Source organism: Drosophila biarmipes, unplaced genomic scaffold, assembly GCF_025231255.1.
Source record: "Drosophila biarmipes strain raj3 unplaced genomic scaffold, RU_DBia_V1.1 ptg000004l, whole genome shotgun sequence".
Lineage (NCBI taxonomy): Eukaryota > Metazoa > Arthropoda > Insecta > Diptera > Drosophilidae > Drosophila > Drosophila biarmipes.
The window spans coordinates 1787576-1815289 of record NW_026114526.1 but is presented as its reverse complement, the minus strand read 5'-3'; the positions used below and the strand labels follow the sequence as shown (position 1 = coordinate 1815289).

The following is a 27714-nucleotide window of genomic DNA, read 5'->3' as shown; positions in this document are numbered from 1 at the left end:
TCGCGGGCAACATATTTTCGATTATCGATTTTTTTGTTTTGTTATGTTGGTACACTCTTCCCTAACATCTGTACCAAGTTTCAATTGAATCACCTTTTTTGTTTAGTTGTGAGAGGCGTAAAGGTAACAAGTTGTTTTACGTGCTCAGCGATTTTTTGCTATCAAAAAATATGGATCAAAGGATTTGCATCAAATTTTGTGTAAAAAATTAAATTAAGTGCTCCGAAACACTTGAAATGTTGACAGTGGCATACGGTGAAACTGTTTTGAGTAAAAAAATGTTTACAAGTGGTACAAACTCTTCCAAGATGGACGGGAAGATGACGAGCCTCGCTCTGGACGCCCAAGCACGTCAACAACTGATGAAAACGTTCAAGCAGTGAAGAAAATTGTTTTGGAAAATCGTCGAGTCACTATCAGAGAAGTTGCTGAAGATGTCGGTATATCGCTTCGCTCGTGCCATGAAAATTTTTCAAACGTTTTGGGCATTAGTCGTGTTTCAACGAAGTTTGTTCCAAAATTGCTGAATTTTGACCAAAAGAACCGTCGCATGAGCATCGCTCAAGAGCTGTTGGATAACGTCAGCGACGACCCAGATTTACTCAAAAGGGTCATAACTGGTGACGAATCATGGGTATATAGTTATGATATCGAAACCAAAGCCCAATCGTCACAATGGAAGAGCCCAGGTGAGCGAAGACCGAAAAAAGCACGCCAAGTTCGATCAAATGTCAAAGTTTTGATCACTGTATTCTTCGATTACCATGGCGTGGTGCATCAGGAGTTCTTACCATATGGTAGTACGGTCAATAAACAGTATTATTATGAGGTATAGGAGTTATGCGCCGTTTGCGAGAAGCAATACGAAAGAAACGTCCAGAATTGTGGAAAGCAATTCATGTCTTTTGCATCACGATAATGCCCCAGCTCACTCATCTTTGCTATTGAAAGATTTTTTGGCCAAAAACAACACCACAATAATGCCCCAGCCACCATATTCACCGGATTTGGCCCCATGTGACTTTTTCTTGTTCCCAAAACTAAAGAGACGTATGAAAGGACGGAGATTTGCAACTATTGAAGAGATAAAGACTGCATCGCTGGAAGAGCTCAAGGCTATACCGAAAAGTGCTTATGGGAAGTGCTTTTAGGATTGGAAAAACCGTTGGCATAAGTGTATTGTATCTGAGGGGAATTACTTTGAAGGGGACAACATTAATATTGATAAATAAATTAATAGTTTTTCTTGAAAATACAAAGTCACCTTACTTTTTGAACACACCTCGTATAATTTCTAAGAGATATAAATTTTTGTATCTCTACCTAGCGAAAAAAAATTAGGACCCGAAGCTAGAAACTGACTTATCTGTACAATATAATACAAAAAATGTTAAAGATGTGCGCTCTTGGAAGCGCTGTCGGTTCACTTTTTCGTACTTCGGCTTGGTGCCCCGACGGGACGGGTGCTGGCTGTACAGGACATTTGGTCTCCAACGGAGGTGCAAGGGGCAGACTGCCACTCGCACAAGTATTCTTTTCTTTCTGTGCTGGCTGCACAGGGTATTTTAGTTTCCAACGGAGGTGCAAGGGGCGGACTGCCTCTCGCACAAGTCTTCTTTTTCTTCTCTTCTGCCTGCACAGGGTACTTCAGTTTCCAACAGGGGTGCAAGGGGCGGACTGCCACTCACACATCTCTTCTTCCTTTTTCTTCTGTGGCCGCACAGGGTATTTTAATTTCCCACGAAGGTGCAAGGGACGAACCGCCTCTAACACATGTCTTCTTTTTGTATTAAATTTATTTTTTGTTCTATTTTTTATTTTATTTATTATTAATTTTCTTTTCTATTTTTTCACAGGTCTTCTTTTGTATTAAATTTGTATTTGTATTTTATTTATTATTATTTTTTTGTCTATTCTTTTTTTTAGATAATTTTTATAATATATTTTCTCATTTTTTACTGCAGCTTTGAGTGTTGCCATTTTTAATAACAGTTCTTGCAGTTCTGGAATAAGCGTATACGTCCGACATTCCCTGCAACTAAGCTTTCTGCATTTTTTCCGAAGGGATTCAGCAATTTCTACCCTTTCCACTAGTGTACACAGATATTCTTTGAAAGAAAGCCGGTGGTCGATCATGACAGCCAAGTATTTTAGGCTTGTGCAAGATTTAATTGAGGCTTCTCAAATATTGATAGTAGACGTCTCCACTTTCTACATGCTACTAATCAGGACTGCTTTAGTCTTGAGCGGTGCCAAGGCGGGACCCTTAGAGTCGAGCCAAGCGGGTGCTTTTTTTAAGCTTCGTGGCAGATAAGGCAATAAGTCATGCCATTTCGGGCTTCGTAAACCTTAGGATCCCATTATACATGACATTCCACAACAAAGGGCATATGACTGATCCTTGGGGGACTCCGCCGCTGACCCTGTGGGTCAATTTCCTGGAAACAGTTTCGTACAGGAGCAGGCGGACTTCGAAGTAGCTCAATATCGGAGTTAAATGTGTTTTTAACATCCACTGCTGTCGCTATGCAATATTGCTTAGTGGCGTACAACCACCTTTTCTCCCTCAATGGCTTTGTCGGCGATTTAGTACAGTTTTCCAGGGACATCGATGGTATGGGAATCTTCTAGCCGGGAACAGATTATTCTTTCAACAATTTTACCCACCGCGGTAGGTATTTAATTTGTATTTTATTGTGCAGCCCACCAGCTGTTGAAAGTCAGCTGTTCTTGCCACGTGGTGCATGCAAGCTTGCTGATTAGTGAAGTTCCTAAATTTTGGACAGAGCGTTTATAAGCAAAGGTTTAATGATACCGAACCCATTTGCCTGGACCAATCTTTGTTTGTCACTACCATAATTCCCCTTCAAATGGTGGATCAAATTGGGAGAATTATTTGGAGAAACAGATGTCCACAATCCGTTAAATATTGAAGGCCGCTAAAAATTGAGTTTGCTAAAGAAAGCCGGGATCATATTTTGAATTCCAAATTTCTTTTGGATTCGCAAATAAAAGACTTAAAGCCATTTATGTATGAGGCGGAACAATTGAGAGTGGAAGTTCTATTCGAAGTACACATGACGCTCATCGATGGAAAGGTGTTGAATACATTAACGGGCACTAATTCAACACAATCCTGTCCAATTTGTGGTGCCAGTCCGAAGGACTTTTTAAAAGAAACAGAGGTTAACAGTCAAAAGTTCAAGCCTAAACCAAATTCTTATCAGTACGGAGTTAGTCCTCTCCACGCATGGATTAGGTTTTTGGAATTCCTTCTCAACATCTCATATCGTGTTAGTATTCAAAAGTGGCGAATTAGTACGGACTCTGACAAAGAAATAATGATGGTACGCAAGAAGGACATTGAGCGAAAGCTTTGGTCTGAAATGGGGTTACATATTAACAAACCAAGTCAGAATGGAAATTGAAACTGAAACGATGGCAATACGGCACGAAGAGCATTTTCGAATGTTAAATTATTTGCCTCAATATTAGAACTGGATGAAGAGCTTTTAAACAAACTACATATCATTTTAATAGTTTTATCATGCGAATATGACGTTTGTTTTAATAAGTTTAAGAAATTTTGTGAAGAAACGCTTCGTTTGCATTTAATTAAATATCCGTGGTATCCAATGACCGCTACGGTCCACAAAATTTTAGTTCATGGTCCAGAAATAATTAAATCATCTGTACTTCCTGTTGGTTGCTTAGGCGAAAACGCATCTGAGGCTCGCAACAAATATTACAAGCGCGATAGGATTTTGCATGCCAGGAAAAATAGCCAAGTGAACAATTTAACAGACGTATTTCACCGAGCTTTGGATTCTTCTGATCCTTACTTATCAAGCATCGCTCAAAAAAAGAGCTCAAAATCACACCCATTGCCAAGTGAAGTTATTGCACTTTTAGTTCCTCCAAAACCGGAAGATGCAGCCCAAGCATATAGTGTTGAAGACGAGTTTGAAAGTATACTATATTTTGATCTTGATTTAGAAGAAGAAAGTTTAAATTAATACAAGTTTATGTACGTATTTTTAAGTTTTCGTTAATTAAGATATGTTATAATATGCAAAAATATTAAAATATAAAAATTTTCTAACAATTGTGGATAAAAAATAAGGAAGAGAAAAGTATTACTTATATGAAAGTGTAATTAATATGAATTTTATAAATACTGCAGTTCAATTATGTGGGAGGCAAGGTTGTAGTGTTAAAAAAAAAAATCCGAAATTCAAAAATAATATAAGCAGCAAATTCTCCAAATTTCAACTTTCTAGCTTTAATATTACGGTTATGGCCAAAATAAAGACATTTTATCCCAATGTGCACCGTATCCAGAACGCAGTGTGGTCTGTACAAATAAGGCTATTCCGCCGGCTTGTCCCCCTTTGGTATGATTACCAGTCCCAGTGTTTTCCAGCGACTAGAAACACACCTTTGTTAGGCATGCGTTATACATGTTACATACCCTTTTTTTAATGCAATTTTAAGAACTTCATTAAAGATTCCATCTGGTCTCGGTGCCTTATCTTCCAGTATTGTCTTCAGTACCCCAAGGAGTTGTGAGTTTATGCTCGCCCTGTTCACGATCTGTGAGGTTCGCGCCATACTCTCTTGCTCAGTAAATAGTGATTCAGGTATCCTTTTTAGGCTGATTGTGCATGTCGGCGATGGCCTATTAAAGCTTACGAAGCCGTTTGGTGACAAGTTAATATGCGAAGCCCCAAGGGTTGGCGTCTATTTCTTTGCATATATTATTAAAGCACCTGCGTTTGCTCTCTTTTATTATATCTTCTTCCCCTGCAAAACATATAAAGTGTGTCTCGTATTCAGACCTTCCTCTTGAGCGTTGGTATGCGTGTCTTGTCCTGTGGCAGTATTTCCTGGCTTCCACAATGGATTGATTCCATCAGTAGTGCAGTGCAGGTCTTCTTCTTGATGGGATTTTCCCCTTTATCTGCAAAGATGCATCACAGGCATCACAGTTTGTTCTTTCTTTGGCTGAACCGCTTGTGGAGAGACATTCGAACAACATTTTTTTTCTATTTTTTACCCTGACACGGTCTTAGGAAATCGTGGTGGGCCATTTGTACACCTTATCGTACAAATTATTGCTGCATGGTCATTACCCCCGTAGGTGTCACTTACCTCCCAGCTTGAGTCCGAAGCCAGCCCATCGCTCACAAATATGAGGTTAATGATAAAACTGTTGCCGGCTCTAGAAATAATCAGTTTTGTTTTAGAGTGCAGCAGTACTAGGTCAAGTGCGGCGAAAGTCTCAAGTAGCGCCTTTCCCCTCGCATTTGTTCGGGGAGAGCCCCACTTCGTAGCCCAGGCATTAAAGTCCCCGGCAATTACGGCAGAACGATTTTCCCGGGCGTCCTCTCTTCGAGCATAAGGCTAAGGCTTGTCGGCAGGTAACACATATAGACTGGTACATCACATGGGCCCTAGCGAAGCAATTTCGACAGTTTTTCCTGCTAATCTGCCGTCTTGGTTTTCCACATCTCCATATTTCCGATTTATTTGAAATTATTTTTTAGCCATCCTCGGAAGTTCTTATTTTTTATACCGGCTTCTGGGATAATTTGCATATAGTTGCTATGCATGTGAAAAAGATCGCACAGCCGAGCTATACAAAGATTGTTATCTAGAGAAACATGTCCGATCAAGTTGAGAAAAGGAAGCCAATAAAATAAATCTCACAAGTTTATGATATTTAGATGTGGGAATATTTTCAAATCCATACTGCTCATTGAGAAGATCACTGACTGCCTATCTCTGGCACGTCCCATCACGTTACGTTGAAATCACCGAGTGACAACTCACAAGTATACCTGAAGTTCAAACTCGAAATAAAAAGTCTGAAGATTATTTTGGAGCATAATTACAAATGTATTCATTTATTTTGAAAATATGTTTTCTAATATTATTGTTTTTTCCCATATTATAATATATTTTCATAATATTAAGTACTTTCTCTTTGTAATTCGTAATTCGATGGGATTCACAAGTATCTACTCCCTCGGTGGATGCATTATTGCTCCACACACAGCTGTCTGTATGATTTCCATGAAACTGAGCAAAAACTAAAAACATACAAAGTGTGCAAGTTATATGACACATTAAATAGGGGCCCTTGCCCAATTTATAAACAACTTTGAGCCAAGAGCTTTTTTCCATTCTTTAAACAAAGCCTCCGATCGATTCCCACCCAGATCAGTTTCACACTCTCCGCTCCAAACTGATTCTGTAAACATCCAAGCCGATATTGTAAACACCAGAGCCCCAAAAAGCGATACCCAAGTCCGCTAACGTAAACATCGTTTTCCGGCAGAATCTCAATTCTGCAAAATTGCAATTTCAAATTTAATTGACAATTTTCATCATCAAATTCTTCGACTCTCTTGGATGATTCTCTTAATCAAATTTTTATGATAATTCTTTTCAGCCGAGGTTTGATTATGAATTATTGAACCAAAGTCATGCAGTCCGTTTTTGAATCCGAATTGATCGGTCGACAATTTTAATATCGCGAGCAGTGAAAATTAAGTTCGGTTTTAATAAAAATTGTGTAAACTAGTGAATAAGAATTATCAAAAAAAAAAAATATTTATAAAAAGTGCTTACATCGTGAAAATAGCTAAAGGAGGAAAACAATTAATGCAATAATCCCCCTTTGTTTACAACAATCCTTAAATTAGTGACCGTAACGAAAAACACACTGCAAAAAAAAAAACATTACTCTCAAAAACAAATATTAAACAAAAATAAAGATAACAAACAGATATTTAAAAATCAAACAAATAAATAAAAAATTTTAATTAAAAATCAAATACAAATTCAACAAAAGAAGGAAGAGCTGAGGGCCATCCCTCGCTTTAAGAAGACCCCAAACAGGATCATCAGGCAAAAGGAAGACATCCCATATCCAAGGAAACTAAGAAGAACAATTAGTGAGCTGTTTAATTATAGTTTCATATATATAAATATAGTTCGAAAAAATTTTTAAATAAAAACAAACAAGGTGGAAGAGTTAATCAACGACTTTGAAAAAGTTCTAACCATGACTTCACCCTTACCTCCAGTGGCTTCTAGCAGCCAGATGGTTAATGTAAGCGATTTAATAGGACAAATAGTTAATAATGAATTGAGTCCTTAATGAATGAAATTGCGAGTTTAAAGACACAATTAAATCACAATTTAAAGAAGGTTGAGGAATTCAAAGTGGAAGCTGTTGGTCCAAACGTGAGGTGCGATACTTCATATAAAATCATTAAGTCGGTTCGAGAATATAAAGGCGAAGAAGATAGTTTTGTTAGCTGGATAGAATCGGCGGAAATAGCAATGGGACAATACAAAAGGGGAAGTGAAAAATACTTTTCGGCACTATCTATTCTTCGAAATAAAATTACAGGCATTGCCAATGATGCTTTAACTCAAATGGAACCGTATTGAATTTTGACGCCATAATGGCAAGACTAGATTTTGTTTTTAGTGACAAGCGACCTATACATATTTTAGAGCAGGACTTAAGTGTATTAAGTCAGGGGAAATTATCGATTATGGAATTTTTTTATATTGGTAAATAAAAAATTAACTCTCTTGATTAACAAAACCATTATGACACTTGGGAGGAATAAACCAATTACATCTGAACTTAATGAAAAACATAGAAAGACAGCCCTACGAGTGTTCATAACTGGCCTTAACGGCCATATCTCAGATGTAATATTTTCAATGAATCCACCCGATTTACCGTACCCGATAATAGTACAAGAACTTGATAGCAACAATTTGAGGGCCCAATTCGCGATACATTTTAATATCATCACAACGCAAGACTAATGAGTCTAACTTATATGGGCAACAAAACTCAAATAACAAACCCAGACAATATACCAATAATAATAATAATCAAAAATATACTAATAACTTAAGGTTTAATCAAGCAAAGAAATAATTATAATATATTTAATCAAAATAGAAACAATACCTGGAATCAGGGAAGATTTAATAATGACCAACAAAATCAGTAGAACTCTTTTAGACAACAAAGTAAGCCAGAGCCAACGGATGTTGATAAATTAATCCAGATGCCAAATAGACCCCATAACAGTAATAATCAGGGATATAATAATTATTAAAATAAATGGAATCAAACTAAAAAAATTTTAACACAAAACACACAACAGGAGCAACCTCAAAATAAAAGAGTACAAACAGGAACTGTTAACCAACCGGCTAACAAGACCATAAGGTTGAACAACATTGAAGAGGTCAAACTCAGGAGTAGGACTACCCTACCTAATAAGACAGGATAATAAAATAAATAAAAAATTAAAGATGTTAATTGATACAGGGGCAACTTCTTGTTATATTAAAACAAGAATTTATAAGAACAAAAAAGAACTACCAATATATAAAAGAGTATCCAAAAAAGGCATCCCGCAAAACTTCTATACAGTTGGATGAGCCAGCTGTAAGAGCTTTCAACGAGCTCAAAAATAATTTAATCGCGTTAGTTCAACCCGATTATAATAAAAAATTTACTTTAACCACCGATGCGTCTTATTTGGCTATTGGTGCGGTTCTTTCTCAGGCAGGAAAACCACTTTCTTTTATATCAAAAACCCTCACAAAAACTGAACAATTATATGCTACTAATAAGAAGAAACTTTTAGCTATAGTTTGGGCTTTTAAAAATTTACGAAGTTATTTATATGGAGTTAACAACATTGAAATCTACACAGATCATCAACCTCTTTCATTTTCAATTTCTCAAAAGAACCCTAATATCGAAATGAAAAGATGGTATTCTTTCATTGAAAGTTATTCTCCAAAAATTATTTATAAGCCAGGAGCAGCAAATGTTGTTGCAGATGCATTATCTAGGATACAAATTAATAACTTAACAGATAGTATCGAGTCGGTCTCAGATCAAAACACTCAGCATTCAGCAGAGAGTAGTTTTGAGAATGTTATACAAGAAACCCGAAGACCCTTACACCAGTTTAAGCAACAATTGCTTATAGGAACGGGGAGGTATACAATACATGAGGCGATTAACGTGTTCGGAAATACTAGACATATAATAGAGTATGCACTCCGGAAAATTTAATAACTCTCTTAAAGGAATACATTCCACCTTATATAACAATTGGAATTCATTGTAGCTTAGGAGACCTTTATATAATTCAAAAACCACTTAAGGATAATTTTATAAATAAATTTTTATTTACTAGAACACTAGAAGACAGATCGCTTATAATAACAGAAACGCAATGTCAAGCACACAGAGGGCTTGATGAAAATTATAAACAAATTAACCTGCTATGTTATTGGCCTAACTAATTTCAAAAACTAAAGGAGTTTGTTAAGAATTGCACAATCTGCAATCAGAACAAATATAACAGACATCCAGTGCAAATTCCTATCGGTCAAGCACCTATTCCGGATAGAGAAGGTGAAAGTTTGCATATTGACATTAATTACGCCCAAAATCTTATATTCATCACTTGTATAGATTCATATTCAAAATCTAATTAATTTAAATTACTTATAGAAAACAAAGTTTCAGAGATTTTACAACAATTCCCATTACCCAAAACCTTGATGATAGATATCGAACCAAGTTTTTCTTCATCCCAATTTAAATCTTTTGCACAAAGAAAGGTCATATCTTTATTTTATGCAGATCCTCAAAATAGTACTTCCAACGGACAAATTAAAAGGGCACACTCTACTTTAACAGAAATTGCACGTTGCATTAGTTGATTATTTTGAAATAGTAATTAGAGCAGCACAGAAATACAACTTATCAATTTACTCTATAACCAATCAACTACCGAATGATATATTATTTAACAAAATCAAACACGATAAAATTCCCCAATTGTTGAAGCAAGCACAGGATAAAATGTTACATTTTCATAATAAAGACAGAAAAGAAAAGGACTATCACGTAGGTGAAGTAATTTACAAAAAGAAACAAGGGGAAAGAAATAAGCTTAACTCAAGATATAAAAAACAGGTAGTTAAGGAAAATCATCCTAATAAAGTTATTATTAATAACAGAAACCGTACGATTCATAAAGATAATATTAAATTTTAAACAGATAATGAATTCAATAATTTATTTATTATTGCTGGTAGCCAAATCCGAAATTATGCATTACACAAACCATGATTTCTTTCTTTACAAGTATACCAAAGAAGTCCTCATTTATGAATCATACGCGGATTTATTTCATATAACTAACTTAAGTTTTTATAAAGATATTATTACTCTTGAAACAGAATTATTAAACAGTCATAACGTTCAGAATTCAAAATGGGAAATAACCAACGATTTAAAAATTATAAAAATGCGTATTTCTCAAATATTACCTACTAGGTCAAAAAGAGGCATTAATGAATTAGGCACAATCTGGAAATGGATAGCAGGAACACCAGATCATGATGATTTCATAACAGTTCAAAATAAAATTGATGATTTGATAAAAAACAATAACGATCAATTCCTTATTAATTCCAAAATATTTAAAGAAATAAAAACTCTATCTGACAACTTTATAACCGCCTTTAGAGATCAAGAAATTCCACTCAGAAAATACCGCCTTCGTTTGCTGACTTACGGACTTATGAATTTAATGGACACAATTACATTAGCAAAAATAGATCTTTTTAACACAAAAATTCTAAACAATGATGACAAAAACCTGTTATTATAACTGATCTTATTAATATATATCTTATTAATATATATATTAAGTACCCTATAATTATTGATCGTTTTAAAGATTACAACTCAAGATCCATTTCGCACAGTGCTGAAAAATTGTTAATCAATAATCATGTCGCAAAATGTAAAAATAAGTTTTATGTAATTTCTAATTTTAAGACCGAATTATTAAACAACTATTGCACATTAAACCCCGAAGATTCTTGTTTTACCAGATTACTAAATGGAGAAAAATCTTTATGTAATAAAATAAGAGAAACAAGAAAGGAAGTTAACTTCGGTAAGCCGAAGTTTGTATACCCTTGCAGTTATAAAAAATTATCAATAATTTTATTAAATTGAATTCGAAATTCTTAAAAATACAAAAATGTATATTTCCAATATTATAAGATAATAAGTAAAAAAGCCCCAAAGCTATAATTTGTTTCCTATTATTTCCCACCAATTATCCGATCGTTCCTATGACAGCTATATGATATATTCGTCAGATTTTAATAAAATTTTATTCGAAATTCAGAACTAATTAAAAAATGTTATTTTTAAGCTTATAAGGTTATATGTTAAAAAACACAAAAGATATAATTTTTATTTCATGTTTTCCTATTAATTTCCTATGGCAGCTATATTACATAGTCGTCAAATTTTGATAAAATTTAATTCGAAATACAAAACCAAATAAAAAATGTTATTTCCAAGCGAAGGAGGTTATTAGATAAAAACACCGAAGATGTAATTTTTAAATATTATTAGTGCTTTAGGAAGTGCTTTGAGGATTGGAAAAACCGTTGGCATAAGTGTATTGTATCTGAGGGAGATTACTTTGAAGGGGACAACATTAATATTGGTAAATAAATTAATAGTTGTTCTTGAAAATACAAATTCACCTTACTTTTTGAACACACCTCGTATGTGCGTGAGTATCATGTTATGTTCAGCTTGAAGTCGACAATTGAATTCACTTCACTTCATGCTCTGTAACAATAAAGAACAAAAGTTCTATAGTTTTGAAAAACTACGGCAGTCCGCCGTTAAATATCTTTATATTATTTGCGCTGTCTGAGTCTCTAGGCCAGTAGGAGATAGGGTCAGTTACCTCCCAACTAAATTCATCCTTATCTACAAAGCTGAAAGTACAGCCATCCGGCTAAGACAGCTGCGAGGGATCTCCAACTTCTACGTGTGAAGACGTACCCAAAACAACCCCTTCTTTCCGCAACCACGGGCGGATACCACCAGTGGCTGCTATTCGCAGTCACTTAACACCAACAGGCACAGCTAGCGGTGACCATTTCCCCCGCACCTGCGGTTGAACCTGGCAAGTGGCTACTGTTAGTAGTCATTTTACAAGTAAAGGCGCTACTAGCGACAACCACTTCCCCCGCACCGAAGATCACCCTTCAACCAATGCGGCTGAGGAAGACCACCCCAGGCCGCACACATAATAAGAATAATTTGCAATTTGTCTGTCAAACTCAACAGTCTAACCTGCAAGCAAAGTATGTACGACCTCTTCTAACCAGCCTTCTCCTTCGATCTATGATTTTCTGTCTCCTTTATCGTTTTGATGGTGTCCTAATTATTACACTTCTATCAAATATTTTTTTAGGATCTATACTTCTCAACTCTTCTAACCAATGAATAGTTAATATAACCTACTAGAATTATAGGTAATTGTTTTAAAGTTCACAAAATTTTAAATATGCACTTGTCATCTTCAATATTGTCGTACACACCGAATTTCTTTGGGTAAGTAGGCCTGGCATCGTATCGTATCTTTCATTTTTGCTGCTCTGCTTTAATGTTTTGTTCTGCTTGTTGGCGATTTACTTCAACATTGACTTGTGGTTCAGATTCCTGAGTTTAAGCCTGAGTTAACCGATTTTTGGATACATATACATTGAAGTTAAATACCAGACCGTTTGAAGTAAACCTTGTGGTAGAATTGATGTTTGTATTCATACTCCATTGAATTTTACCCAGGTTTAGATCCCAATCCTTATCGTTAGCTGTGCTCGTTTTCAATACACTTAGTATCGTTTTATTCTTACATTGCCGATGTGCTGAATTCCATTTTCATTCATAAAATTGTCGAACTCCTTTTGACGTAAACGATGCGCAAATTTTGTTTCAAGGCTTTTATAACTGGTGCCTTATTTTAATTACGTGTTGGTATTAGAAAGGTGTATTTCGTAAAAGCTCACACAACTACTAGAATGTGACAGTTTCCGGTTTTACTTCTTATGAACGGCCCAATGTGATCAATATCAATTGTTCGGAACAATATGGGTACTACTTCCTGCAGGTATAGTTCACCCTCAGACTTTCCGCCTTTTACCTTATTCACACAGCATTCAGGATAAGACGCAATGTAAGACTTGATATATCCTCGCATCCTTGGGAACCAGAAATGTTTCTTTAGCTTTTCCAAAGTCTTTTCGGTTCCAAAATGTCCTGCTGCATCATGGTTGCGCTTGGTTACCCACATGGTTACGCCATCTGATTGCTTGAGGTACCACCAACTTGCTGCCATCATCAGTTCTTCTTCCTAGAACCTTTGCTGCTTGCATCCGTATAAAGAGTCAATACGGGCTGCGATGTAAAAGCTTCCTTTAAGTTCCAGAATGCTGTTTCTTGTTCTGCTTCTCACAGGAACTCTTGACTTTTCTAGAAGCTTACTCATTATGCTATATTCTTTGACAAACTTGCGGAAGAATCTAGTAATGCCGAGAAACCTGCGTACATCAGCATCGTTTTGCAGCGTTCCATAATTGCTGATGCATATGGATTTCTCGATTCCTGGCTGAATTCTGTTTGCGGTTACTAAGTGTCCCAAAATCTTGACCTTAGTCTGCAGGAAAGAACATTTGGATGGCCGTAGAGTTAGACCAGCTGATCGGATTGCCTGCAAAAACTCGTTTAGAATGACAAGTCCTTCGTCAACTGTTTTTGATGACTTTGTCTACATAAGTTATTATGTTGCGTTGATGTTCTCGCTGTCGTAGCAAATCCATGATGACCTCCTGAAATACTATTGGTGCATTTAGCAAGCCAAATGGCATTACGTTGAATTCGTAGAATCCATCGGGAAATGTAATAAATTTCTTGCTTTCCATTGGAATCTGATAATATCCTTAAGTCATATCCAGAATTGTACATTGTATAGTACTAGTTTCCAGACAGCTTGCTTCCTCTACAATTGCCATTAGATATAGTTTTTTTTTTATCGTGACTGCGTTGAGAGCTTTTGTTTGCCTTACCTGGTATCTACGACCCAGTATGGGTGTTGCCTTTGTCACCTTGATGTCCATGCAGTGGCATTGCATCTGCCAGTATGGGAAAGGTCTTCGGCAAAACAATTTGTATATCTATGCAACATATAGCTCACCTCATTGCGCTGGGAGCTACTGACGTCAGCACTTATATTGAATTTGATTTCCGATTCCTCTGCTTGCATTATCGAGCCTGCATTTCCAATCTGTTCGTAGTCTTTACTGCGATTAAGTCTCTGTCCATGAGAACGTCGTATGGAAGAATGTCATGAATGACATGAATTTAATTTGTGTATGGACGCTGCCAGTATCGACGAATGCTGAAAACTCTCTTCTTCCAAGCTCAATAGTCTTCATTATAGGTGGTATTTTGGTATTTGCTGCGTCTACTTAAGCGATTGATGACAGCCCTGCAATCCTTAGCTTCATGCCCAACCTTTGAACATATTGAACAGTATAACTACTTCTGCGGATCTGGACACTTAGCAGCTATGTGACCCATTTGGTTACAATTAAAACATTTTGGTCCTTTAGGTTTAGCCTCGCCGCCTGCTACGTCTTGGCCTTTCGTGTAAACAGACTGAGAAGAGGCACTTTGTTGCTGCAGTGTTTGCACTGTTTTTATATTGTCCAGAGACCTGAATAGATCCGAACACGTCTGAAGATTCATAACTAACAAAGCCTTGCTGCAGTCGCTTTGGTTCAATCCGTTAATAATACAAGAATTGATGGATTGCTCCTCTATATTAGCTCGTCTTCCAATTGCCATCATGATGTAGAAGTATTCGCTAAACGATTCGTTGGATTTTCGTTATGAACATCAGCTGTGTTTACCACGCTATGAAAATCTTGTAAAAGGGCGGTCTTAAACAATTCCCATGTTTGGAACACAGTCTGTGCATCTAACCATTCCTTAGCGACACCTCTTAGTTTATTCTATACGGCAAACAATACTGTCCCATCATTCTATTCATAAACGCTTTGCAACTGATCGGTTTTGCTTATAAATTGTTGTGAAGTAATGTTGTCCCTAACTGAATCATACTCGGGAAACACAGCGATCACACCCTTGATGATGGTGTTGGTATAAGCTGTGCGTTCGGGGCTTTCTGGCCTGGTGGTGGTATGCCTAACGTGCAGGACATGCGGTGCTCCCTAAGTTAGCTTGTCCCGAAGTCGCATTTCTCTGATGAACACTTAAGGCCTGATCATCAACTGCTTCAGCTCGTCAATTTGAGATTGCACAATATTTGCATCGAATTCGTAATCATCGCGTTCGATTTCATCACATCCTGTTTGTTTTCGACGACTGGAATATTGTTTGTGCTTAGAATAATATCCAGATCGGCAACCCTTAGTTGACCTAGTTTAAGTAATATTTTAGTTAGCCTCGTGGTCCGTGGCTTCTTCTCAAGTTTTTTTCTCACTATTGGTGCTTTTTCACAGTTTTCTTCTGCGTCCTTTTTTTTCTCCAGATGCTTCTTAAAGTGTGGAGTATTGCCTTTCTGCCTTTTTACCACCTTACATTGACCGTATTGGTTTGTCCGTTGTAGCGTTGTCGTTTTGTCAAATTTTGTATTTCTCCATTCTCCTTTCTTGGTGAATAAAATAAAGCTTTTATGTCATTTTATTGCTGTTTGGAGCTCTTATCCCACTTCTGATTTCTCAAAAAAAATACCTCTGCGCTCGTTCAGGATGGTAATAAAGTATTTATTGACAAGGAATTTATTGAATTATATAAAGAACACAAAGTGTATAGAAATCTTGTTGGCTTGTGAGCGTGCGGCACACGTCCTTCTCCTTTGAAGTTGCGGTATTTTATTAGAAAGTTATACTTCAGCAACATTAAACTTTAAACTGTTTGTAGAGTTTGTAAACTCATTTCGTGGAACAATGTCCTCAGAGGAAAAGCGCTTTTGACAACAACAATGAAGTAAGATTTATAGAAATTTTTTTTACTTACTTAACTAATATACCAACTATTGCAGAATGCCCCATTAAATTTTTATAAAGTCTTCTGAAGTCCCTGTTGGACTTAACATTAATAAAGTTAGCACTAAGTATTATGGCATAAATAAGAGCCATAAAACGTTATGCTTTGTAATAAAGAATTAAAGATTAAGTTTGATTTGATAATCGTCGCTGATGAGTCCATTGGACATGAATCAATTTTGCGAAGGCATTTCATTAAAATTTGTGGTTTGAGCATTAATCTAGACACTCTTGACACTATTGAAGATAGTAATTTTAATAACAATACCAACAACTTGAAACTGTTTTATGAGAAGATTGGTCAACCCTTTAACTTCAACTTTCAACTGTTTGTAAACAACTATTAGGGGATGAGACTGTTAGGGAACCACTATTAGGAGAAGCGACTGTTAAAAAACAGTTGTTTCCTGTTAGGTGAAAAGACTGTAACGGATCTACTGTTAAAGGAAGCGACTGTTAAAGAACAACTAGTAGAAATAGAGACAAAAAAGAATTCTAATTCTAATCAAAGCCTAGGCGACTATCGAACAGTGAAAAGGAATCGTACAAAATAGCGAATCGGAATACTCTTCATAGATTGTTTTAGTAAAAAACAAGAAAGGAAATTATCTTCGGCAAGCCGAAGTTTGTATACCCTTGCAGTTCTAAAAAATAATCAATAATTTTATTAAATTGAATTCGAAATTCTTAAAAATTTAAAAATTTATATTCCCAATATTATAAGATATCAAGTCAAAAAGCCACAAAGCTATAATTTGTTTCACATTATTTCCCACCAATTATCCGATCGCTCCTATGACAGCTATATGATATAGTCGTCCGATTTTGTTAAAATTTAATTTGAAATTCAAAACCAAATTAAAAATGTTATTTCCAAGAGTAGGAGGTTATAAGTTAAAAAACCCCGAAGATATAATTTTTCAATATTATTTTACCACAAATTTTCAGATTGTTCCTATGGTAGCTATATTATATAGTCGTCCGTACACCAAAGATATCATTTTTTTTTTAAATTTTCCCCGATAGTTCCTATGGGAGCTATATAATATAGTTGTCTGATTCGGCTGGTTCCGACTTATATACTACCTGCAATAGAAAGATAGCTTTAAAACTGAGAGACTAGTTTGCGTAGAAACGGACGGACAGACGGACATGGCTAGATCGACTCGTCTTGTGACGCTGATCAATAATATATATATTTATGGGGTCGGAAACGTCTCCTTCACGTTGCAAACTTCTGACTAAAATCTTTATACCCTCTGCAAGCGTATAAAATTCCGGAAGTCTTAGGTTATGCTTAGACTATAGGAAGCTAATAAAAAAAAGGCTTTAATAGATGACCTTTTGAACAAGTAAGTCAAAAAAGATTATTCTCAAAGAGAGTGACGAATCAATAAAATGCACTATCTTTGTAACTCCGTTACCAGAGTTCGAATTTTTGAAAATGCCTATGGGCATACAAAATGACGCTTTGATTTGAGAGACTAAAGTTATCGTATATAATGATGACATTATGGTAGCAAGCAAGGATGTAGAAGAAGATTTAAAAGTTAATAATAACTTATAATTGCGATTGGACAAATGCGAATTTATGCGAACAAGCATAAATTATATAGGATTCTTTTTGGGTTTTTACTCATATTTTAGACGATTCATAAAAGACTTTTATATTTTAACCAAATAACTGTATGATATGAAGTTCCCATTTAAGGAGAGGGAGTTAAATTTTTTTTTAAACCTAAAAAAATCTTAAAGAGTCTTCTGTTTTAGCTAATTATGATCATAAAGATGATTTCGAGTTACATTTCGATTCAAGTTCTTTAGGTCTCGGTGCGGTGTAAACACAAAATGAAAAGAGATGGAAAATTTCATTCCGTTTTCTATGTCTCAAAGCAAACGAGGGAAACAGAGTCTAATACATCAGCTTTGAGTTAGAACATTTTAAAAAAAATACCATAATGAACATGGATAAAATGATAGACGCGATTTTAAAAATATATTGGTTAAAGATCATGAAACAAAAATGCAGTAGTCAAATTGAAAGTTGCTTAAAATGTGTAGTGTTTTTCCCAAAAACTGGAAAATCAGAAGGTTTCCTTAAGAGTATTCTAAAAGGGGATAAGTCAATTCCATTATTACATATAGATCATTATGGACCAGTAGCTATAGGTAGGGCGAATAAACACATATTTCTTATTGAAGATTAGTAAGATTATACACAGCTAAGACGACAAATACAAAAGAAGTTTTGAAAGCATTAAGCGCTTACTTCAGGGCTTACAGCACACCAAAGTCTATTGTTTCAGTCAGAGGCAGTTGCTTTACCTACAATGAATTTAAGCAATTGCTGTGTAAAAGAAACGTAAAACAAATAAAAATAGCTAGTGGCTAAAGGCCCATACATAATAGCAAAGGAACTTTGAAACGACAGATTCTCGTTGAGGGATGATGAGGGCTTTCAAGTTTCACGAAATCTAAGCAAGGGTGTTTGAAGTGCTAAAAATATAAGGCCGTGGATAGGTAAAAGGAAATCATTGTAATGCGTAGATTTAATATAACATGTATAGAAACATAATAATATTATAATAAGATCTAAATGTAGTCCTAAGTACACAATGATCAGGAAATCCAATACACTGGATTCCCGAATTTTAGTATGCTCATTTGATGGTCACTTTATTTCCGATAACGCTTGAAAAAGCGAGGAAAATGTATTGTTTTTAGACAATCGATACGAAAGGGATTCTGATGTGAATGGTCGAGTGCCAATTAAGCCAAAAGCTGTGTCTCGTAACCTGAAGTTGTTTTCCTTTCACAAATTCTTAACAAATACGGTTATTTTTTGAAAGTGGACTTAATATATCCCTACCGTTTACATCATCTTCATAATGATCTTCCATTTTTTCCTTCAAATTGTCTGGCCTCAAAAGAGGATGACGTGAACAAATTTATTGCTGACCTGGGAAATAAGAAATATTATGAAATAAGTTATGGGAGTTTGCAACAATGTATAGGTTAGTATTGAAAGAGATCCCCAGAAGAGTTCAGTTCTTACAAAAGTCTTGGTTAAAGAATTCTGTTGATCTAAATATTTTAGATAGAAAAAGTGCAAAAAAATTTAAAATAATTTTTTTAAAGTTATTATTATTTACGCCGAAGGCAGAGTCGACATTAAACTTGTTAGTTTTAGTACATTGTGGAAAAACTTTTATTTCAAAATCCTATTTTCATTAAGCAATTCATATAAAAAGATTTTCCATTCCACTTAATAAGCCAATGTATTTAGGATTTGCATTTGGATATTAGATTTATCGAAATAAAAAATATATGATTTTCACTACCAACATTTACTCTTAAATTAAATGGATACTGATTCATTTATCTTTCAACTGTGGATTTTTTAAAGGTATTCGTAATGTTCTCAAGCAATATTTGATACATCGGACTATTCAGATAAACCAAGGAAGAACGCTATAGACGAGTACCTCGATACACGTTACTCAGCTTGAGGGAGCAAAATGAAAAATGAGATATAAAGGCAGCAAAGGCTATTTCGGTATATGTTGTGTGAATGGCAGTTTTACACATGTCAGCGTTCATACGGACGGACGGACATGGCTAGATCGACTCAGCTATTTATCTTGATCAAGAATATATATACTTCATGGGGTCGGAAACGCTTCCTTTTACCTGTTACATACTTTCTGACGAATCTATTCTACCCTTTTAATCTACGAGTAACAGGTATAGTTATAAATCTGTATAACTTCAAAAGAGTTAATAAAAAAAAGTTTTGCGTTTTTATATCCTTGAAAGGGTATAATATTTTAAGTCAGAAGCTTGCACCGCAGTGTCCGTTTCTACGCAAACAAGCCTCTAAGTTAAAGTTATCAGCCTGAAACTTTCCCAAAAGTCTTCTTTCTATGCAGGAACTATCAGAGAAATAATTAATATACTCGTATAACCTCCTACGCTTGGAAATAACATTTTTTAATTGGTTTTGAAATTCGAACTAAATTTTATCAAAAACAGACTACTATATCAAATAGCTGCCATAGAAACGATCGGAAAATTTGTCAAAAATATAAAATATTATATCTTTGATGTTTTTTAACATACAATCTTCTATGCTTGGAAATAACATTTTTTAAGTAGTTCTGAATTTTGAATTAAATTTGATCGAAATGGGACGATTATATCGTATGGCTGTCATAGGAACGATCGAAAAATAATATGAACCAATTATAGCTTCAGTGCTTTTTGACATATAACCTTCTAAGCTTGGAAATAACATTTTTTAATTAGATCTGAATTTCGAATTTAATTTTATCAAAATCGGTCGACTATATCATATAGCTGTCATAGGAACGGAAAATTGGTGGGAAAATAATATGAAACAAATTATAGCTTTGAAGCTTTTTGACATGTTATCTTTTAAAATGTAAAAAAAAAATGGTCTGAAAAAAGAATGCAATTTTTTTTAATATCACTGAAGTCAGCAACAATCCTAAAAAATTCTTATTTCCTATAACTGCAAGGGTATACAAACTTCGGTTTGCCGAAGTTAACTTCCTTTCTTGTTTAAAGATGAGCTTGACGGAAGCCCATTACAGAATTTGTAGGTCTATGCTCAAAGGTTTATTCTTATAAAATAGATCAAGTTAAATTTTCAAATAATTAAGCAAAGTTCAGGAAATCTTACAATTGAACACTTTGAAACCGTTTTTTTATGGCAATAAAACAATGTTTAGATTAAAAGCACACAAAATAAAGTTAAATGAATAAAAAAAATTTTTCACCTTGGGTGAGAAGATACTTAATAATTATGAGCGATGGAGAATTATTACATAACCTTTAATTGCAAAAAAATATATTGAAAAGGAACTATTTTATAAATCAGTACAAGTACAAATAAAAATTAATTAATTTTATTTAAGTTAAATTTGTACAAAAATGATAATATTAAACCAAGCTTATTTTAGCTAAACATAAAAAAAATTATTAAAGAAACCATTTGGTGTGCTACATAATGTCTTCCTTATTTATACAGCTAGTTTTTGAAAATCTCAGCAACTTAATTAGAACTTTATTTCCTTTTCGCCTTACAACTTTTTTAACTAGGTACATATAGGAATCGTGTTGTCTTGAGTTCTTCTTTATGGAATCCGCCCTGCATCGGTTTACCATCTAAACCTTCAAGTAAGTATGTTTTCGGGTACGTAGTGTTCACCTTTCTAATTTTAAAGTTTCAATTATATACTTTGGTGTACCCCTTTCTCAAAGACATGTTTATATTTACTAATGCGAACGTGGTCCCTCTTACGGAGGAACAAATATACTCATTTTCCATATTTTCTTTTAGAAATATTACCCCTACATAAAAAAGGTCATAAAATTAGAATTGGTAAAGTATTTTTTACTTGCAAACCATAAAACCAAGAGTCTTGAAACTTAACAGCAATTCTAATAGTAAGAATACCTTTTTAAATGTTCCGAAAATAAAAAGTCATAGAAAATGTAAATAGAATAAGAGACTCAAAACTAATAAAAAGGGTTAGTTATAAATTTATCGTCAGCACCAAAATGATTTTAAGACCTGTTCACTGCTAAATAACTAAGTATCAAGACCAAGAGACACCACAAACGAAAGATGAGCTCTCAGAATGTTACCAGCGACATCCACGAAATGCGTGCTCGCCTCAGCTATAACAATAACAAAAATAATCTAAATAAACAAGAAGTAAACAAATATCTCTTTTTATTTAATCATATTCTTATTTCTTATTCTCGAGTCAAAACATATCCAATAGAACTGAGGTTTGTTATCTATTTATTGTTACTTCATTGGGATTTTTATTTTCAAAATGATTAATGTGAGAATGTTATTGACTAATCTCATAGAAATAATTTGTTGAAAAGGAACTATTTTATAAATCAATTGAATTGGAGATGTTTTATTATGAACCAAACTTTGGAAAATATAAATAAAAAAAATGTTGAGTTTGTAAAAAGTTTATTTATTTTTTTAAAGTTTATTTAAGTAAAGATTGTAAAAAAATATTATTAAACTAAGTATAAGATAAGCTGAACATATAAAAAATTAAATTAAATAAATTATTTGTTATACTACAGAATGTCTTCCTTATTTATCCAGCTTGTCTTTGAAAACCCCAGCTACTTAACTAAAACTTTAACTATGTAGGTATGTATGGGGAAATCGTATTTTTTTTTTTTAGTTCTTCTTTATAGAATCCGCTCTAAGTCGGACAACCATCTAAATCTTCAAGTAAGTATGTTTTAGGGTATTTATTATTCACCTCTCTAATTTTAAAGATTTCAGTTGTATAATACGAACGTGGGCCCCTTACGAAATTTACTTGGAATAAATATTTTCAAGTGATTATAGGAAGTTTGTAATATTTGTTTTGAAAGAATTGACATTACTTGAACTTATTTTAATTATTCCATGCACTCTATTATTTTATTTATTAATTGAAACTAAATTCAGTTCTTTAAGAGTTCTATTGAAACGTTAAACTACAGATGCCTTTAGACTACTGAAGGTTGAATAATGATTTATCCTATAAATTTTCATAATTAGTTTAAATTTTGAACAGTCAACCCATTTCAACCAAGTTTTTTTTACCATTGATCATGTATATTCAGTCGCCGTTGGTCCGTGCAGCACATTTACAGTTTCTAGCCTAATCATAATCAACCAATTCTGAAAAGCGAAACCGGTAATGATATCGGTTTTGTTACGTATTTAAATATGTAATCCTCAATGATTTGTTTACGTCAGTCGACGATTAATATAATGAGCTAAAAATTTTCTTAAACCTTCACCCGACTTTCTGATGTTCTCATCAGTATAGTCGTATTGTTTCCTTGCTATGTCATCGTTATCTTAAGGCTTAGTTCAGTTTTTGATACTTTTATTTTGAGCATTTAGATTATCGCGCTCATCGATGACTTAACTCGTTTTTTTCAAATTTTCTGATCTTTCCTTATCAACAGACATGAAGTTTTATAAATGTAATACATATTTGCACTGCCTACATATACCCATAAAAATATAATCCGTTGTAGGATTGAAATTATTGTCTATCAACTTCTTAATAATATGGCTATATTTGTCTGCTCGTGTACCCTTGATTCAGTTATTAAGATTAAAGCCTGTTCTATATTCGTTTCTAATATATGACAAAAAGGAAAACGTATGACCGGACGCGAAGTGCATCTTCGCTGACCAAGCGCAAAATTGCTAAAGTCGTACGATCGCTGGCCCATAGCGGTGCACTTCGCTGGCTCATCTTCTTGGACACCATAAGAGTGGTACAATATTAGGGTGGTACACTTATTACATAGAAGTATAGGTATAATGCATAAAGATTATTGACTGATATAGGATATGATATAATTAAATGTAAAATTGCCCTGCCTAACTTATGCTGGGAGCTGGTTGTTAACTTGCGCGCACCTTAAGAAAGGCACCGAGATGTGGGATTTGACCAACAGGACACCAAAATGGAAAAATCGGCTGAGATCGTTTTACTGGTGATTTTTAGATAAACAAAATACTCATATAAGTACAACGTAAAAATTTTTTTGGAAAAAACTTACTTCTTTGTCTAGACACGCCTGGTAGGAAGTTCATGAAGACAGCGAAGTTCACCAAGTCATGCTCCTCCTCAAAGAGCATATCGATTGGAATTTTTCTAGTACTTTCACTATTCTGCGAATTCGCCTTGTTTTTGTATTACTGCCTGTGGCACAAGCAAAGATTAAATTTCTTATTCTTTAAGCTGGCATTATTTACTCGGTAATATGGTACTTGTTGTGATATTTCCTTAGCTCCGACGAAAAGCATTAGGCGCCTATTTGCCTCTCTCTCACTCCTTCGGTTAGTTTAACCTCCCTTCAGTTCCAAAAATAAGGTATCACTTATAACTCAACTTGTGCATAAAGCGTGACATGTCAGCTTCCACGAGTGAAGAACAAGTTACTCTTTATAGACAATTTTATGGGATGTCCGCTTTTTCACAAGGGAAAATTTAAACACAAAGTTTTGAAGTATTTTACTTGTTCCTTTTTACTCATTTTTTGAATGGCCTATCACCTTCACGTTTTAGTTTTTAGTATTTCCATTAGAGGAAACTTGTTTTTACATTGTTTATCGCCCTCCTGAATCATATGTCCGGACCCCTGAGTAGTTAGCCAACGTTCTTGAAAATATAAATATCATATAAGTGTTAAAAGATGATTTACTTTTATAATTGTATATTTACATTTCCAACTGTGTAAAATCCTTTGCAGGTTTTGTATTGACGCAAAATATTTTATAATGCAACCTTTAGGTAACCGAACCACAATTTTCTAGGTTATATTTTAAAACCTATAAAATATTTAAAAAGCGCACGTAATGAAGCACTTACCTGTCTTTATTATTTAAAAAAATATCACTTTTGAAAACTCAAACAAGTCAAACATGTCTTCTTCTTCTTCTTTAGGTTTCTCTTCGCTATTGGTGCGTGCCACTGCACTTATAACCTTCCTTATGCGTAATACTACTGATGGAGCAAAATATAGTAAGTGTATTTTTTTTAAATGTTGATATTAAAAAGTTTTAGTTATTTAAATACATTTTAACGGACTAAATTTCTATAAACTAAAATTGATATAAAATATAAACATAACATAATGATTGAATTTAAATTATTTAATTTGTTTTGAAAATAATGAATGTTTTTTAAATAATTAACTTCTATAAACCAAGTTAGTTGTTTTAGTTCGAAATACAATATTGCTTTTAAAAATGAGGGCATTCACATGTCGCTGAGCCGCAAAAATTGTTCCACCAAAATGTTGTTGAACATAACGGAGAGACGCAAAAAAAGGACCGGCCGATGGTTGTCTCTCTATAGTTGGACTAAGGTTTTTTTTCTATGATATGATTATTTTCATCAACTCCACTATTTTGCCGATTCGATTTGTTGTGGTATAGCTTCCTGTGGGTCAATTCCCACAATAATGATTGCACCTACCTTCTGAAGGCGTCTTTGGGGCCTGTTTTTTGTAAGTATTTCCTTAAGAAGTTTAGATAAGGCTTAAGTGGAAATATCATATAAGTAGACAACTCTTTCTGGTGTACATATGCAGAGATACAAGGTATGAAAATTACGTTTCATTCCATACGTTCAAATGGTTTGGGAAACATTGATATAACAATTGGTTCTTAAAAAGTTCATGTAAAACATTTGTGTCGGTGGTATTTCGTTAATTCAAAAAAATGTTTTCGTAAAATATGTGTTTTAGCTCTATGTCAATAAATTGTTTGATTAAAAAATTTTTGTTTGATGTGACGCACAACATTGTGTTGAATTCAGACACATGCTGTGCATTTTTAGAAGTACACGCACGGGTATATGCTAAAATTCACTTCTTATCGGTTAAAAGTGAGGATGTTTGTAAGCCATGTAAGAAGAGTTAAATCTTAAACTATGCTTACTTACAATATAACGTACAATATAAATTATTGTGATATGTATGCATACATTTTATAACTTTTTATATGTACATTTATATCATAAACATAATGTTAATTAATCTTGATTTTAGAAGTAATTAAATAAATGGTGGATTTTATGCTGACTTAAAATTAAAACGGGTTCACAAACAAATATCAGAGGACAAATTTTGGAGTCCCGAAAACCATGTTCAGAGATTTTAATTGTCATCAAATTATGGTTTCTTTGTTTGAAATGACAATACTTCAAGCAATAATTATTGAAGTTCAAATAAGGCACAAGTTTACGTATTAACTGGTTCGAAATTCTAAACGAACTAGTTGTCATAGTTCAACCTGAGTATAATCCTATTGCTGAAACTTGCCTCTCAAATCATGAAGTTACTGGAGAGTTCACGTTTTGAGGCCATCAACAATGCACTTTCTATACAAACAAGTGGAATAACGATCTTTGGTCGCATAGAAAGTTATTCATGGTATGTCCCTAAAATTATTTAAAAAATGATTCAAAACTAATTAATTTTTTTAGCAAAATGGTTGCAGCTGAAAAAGTACTGTATAAACGATTTACAGCAGATACTCATGGGCATGACCTTCAGGCGTTATCACCACCCCAAACTTTGTCTGACTTTTCGCCTAACTTTCGGCAAAACAACAGTCAGTCTGGAGATGAAGGCATTACTATGTGTGATACAATTTCCAGAAAGACATTGTTTTATTTAATTGCAACTTTAAATGCTTCATTTGAGCCAGATTACGATTTTTCTGAAGCTAAGGTAAATAATTAATATTATATACATGTCTGTCGATTCTAAAAAATGGTTAAAGTCTCATGAATTTAGCAAAGAGCCATCATTACAGTGGGTAATGAACTCAATTCACTCAAATTTATCGGCATTAGCGGGAGATCAATATCAAGTTATACGACAGCCATTATGGTCTGCTGTTGATGACGAAGTTATCTTATTAGAATGTGACATATACAGTTATAATCCCGATCTGAGCTGTGATCCTTTTGGAGAACCAGGCTGTTTGTGGTCGTTTAATTATTTCTTTTACAACAAGAAATTAAAGCGGATTGTATTTTTTACAAGTCGTGCAGTAAAGTATGTATAATTTGTTCTTAAAAATAAAAACTGTTATTAATTACTATATTTCAGTTCACTATATGCTGGAGAAACCTCGGAATTTTCGATGGAAGAGGATATATATTAAGAAAATGCTGTCGCCTATTTCACAAAATTTAATATAGAATTTTTTCAAACCAATTGACTGGAGATTCCAGAATGTTTTTAAACTGGTATTGGTTTGACCGCAAATTTGCATGTCTACTGTATCCTTGAAATTTGATTGAAGAGAGATGTTAACTTCAATAAGTTAATAAATATTTAAAATAAGAAAGTTTGATACTAATTTTAAATTAAAATTTCCACATTTCCGCAGTGCTCAAGACTGAGCACAGATTTAGGCCTTTTCTAAGCACCCTTTTGAGAGCTTTTTTAATCGAAGAAAAAGCACAGATTCAGTACAGGTTGAGCGCCTAATTAAGCAACACAGATTGAGCACAGGTTAAGCGCTTAGCAAATACACAAAAATAAAATATAATTTTTGTTTTCTTGTATTGATTTAATTAAATTTTTTATTCGATTTACAACGTGGGCTCTCGTGTTATTGGGGTCGTTGGGTTCCAGGGTACCTCTGCATCAAGGTCTGAGTAACTTTCCACTTAAGGCAGCTCAAGTTCCTAACACACCTCATTGCCTTTTGCAGCTGTTTCTCCCGAGGCTCGGATGGCTCTATCTAGAATAAGAAAAAAAAAATTAGTTTTCAAAATAGAACGAGACACCAATAAGTATCATTTAAGTAAGCAATAAGTTATCCATTTTAATATAAGAAATATACATTTTGGAATTTAAAGTAAAGGATGGAGAAAGAGAGAGCGGAGACTTGGCGGGCAGAGCGAAAATGCCGTGTGCAAAAGGAAGTAACGGGATGCCGCCGGACTTTGGACGCGGTCGTAAACTTTGGACCAAGGTGCCACATCTCGGCAGCGAAGCGGCATACAAGCATGCCATATGCATCACGGGAATCAGCGGGAGGCAGCATCATGCTCGACGTCGGCGGGAAGCAGCGCATGAAGGCCAAGAGGGTCAAACAGGAGCCATGGACTATGGACCCGG

General features: G+C 34.4%; 1 protein-coding gene and 1 long non-coding RNA gene across 6 annotated transcripts in view; one reads left to right on the top strand and one right to left on the bottom strand.

Annotated features, from left to right (window-relative positions):
• Window positions 1–23919, bottom strand: part of LOC108024275 (uncharacterized) — a 49744-nt gene extending 25825 nt beyond the window's left edge. Inside the window, exons 1-3 of the long non-coding RNA XR_007764800.1 lie at window positions 23632–23919; window positions 23489–23562; window positions 18878–18967 (exon numbers count right to left, since the gene is read on the bottom strand). This is a non-coding gene — a long non-coding RNA (uncharacterized LOC108024275). The remainder of the gene's footprint in view (window positions 1–18877; window positions 18968–23488; window positions 23563–23631) is intronic.
• A 1296-nt stretch (window positions 23920–25215) lies between these two features.
• On the top strand, window positions 25216–26802 carry LOC108024276 (repressor of RNA polymerase III transcription MAF1 homolog). 5 transcript variants are annotated; one of them, XM_017094169.3, is made up of 5 exons: window positions 25216–25484; window positions 25627–26010; window positions 26064–26310; window positions 26363–26640; window positions 26695–26802. In XM_017094169.3, exons 2-5 carry the CDS (start codon window positions 25910–25912, stop codon window positions 26747–26749), a joined length of 681 nt encoding a protein of 226 aa, XP_016949658.1. In that variant the 5' UTR covers window positions 25216–25484; window positions 25627–25909; the 3' UTR covers window positions 26750–26802. The 5 variants fall into 5 exon arrangements, with proteins under 5 accessions (XP_016949658.1, XP_050745526.1, XP_016949661.1 ...); XM_050889569.1 differs by having other exon boundaries at window positions 25218–25429; window positions 25630–26010; XM_017094172.3 differs by having other exon boundaries at window positions 25218–25429.
• Window positions 26803–27714: the final 912 nt, after the last annotated feature.

Coding starts and splice junctions, on each gene's coding strand:
- LOC108024276 (XM_017094169.3), top strand. CDS start 25,910: ATGAAGTTACTGGAGAGTTCACGTTTTGAGGCCATCAACAATGCACTT. Junction 26,311..26,362: donor ACGATTTTTCTGAAGCTAAG/GTAAATAATTAA, acceptor AAATGGTTAAAG/TCTCATGAATTTAGCAAAGA. Junction 26,641..26,694: donor TTTACAAGTCGTGCAGTAAA/GTATGTATAATT, acceptor ACTATATTTCAG/TTCACTATATGCTGGAGAAA.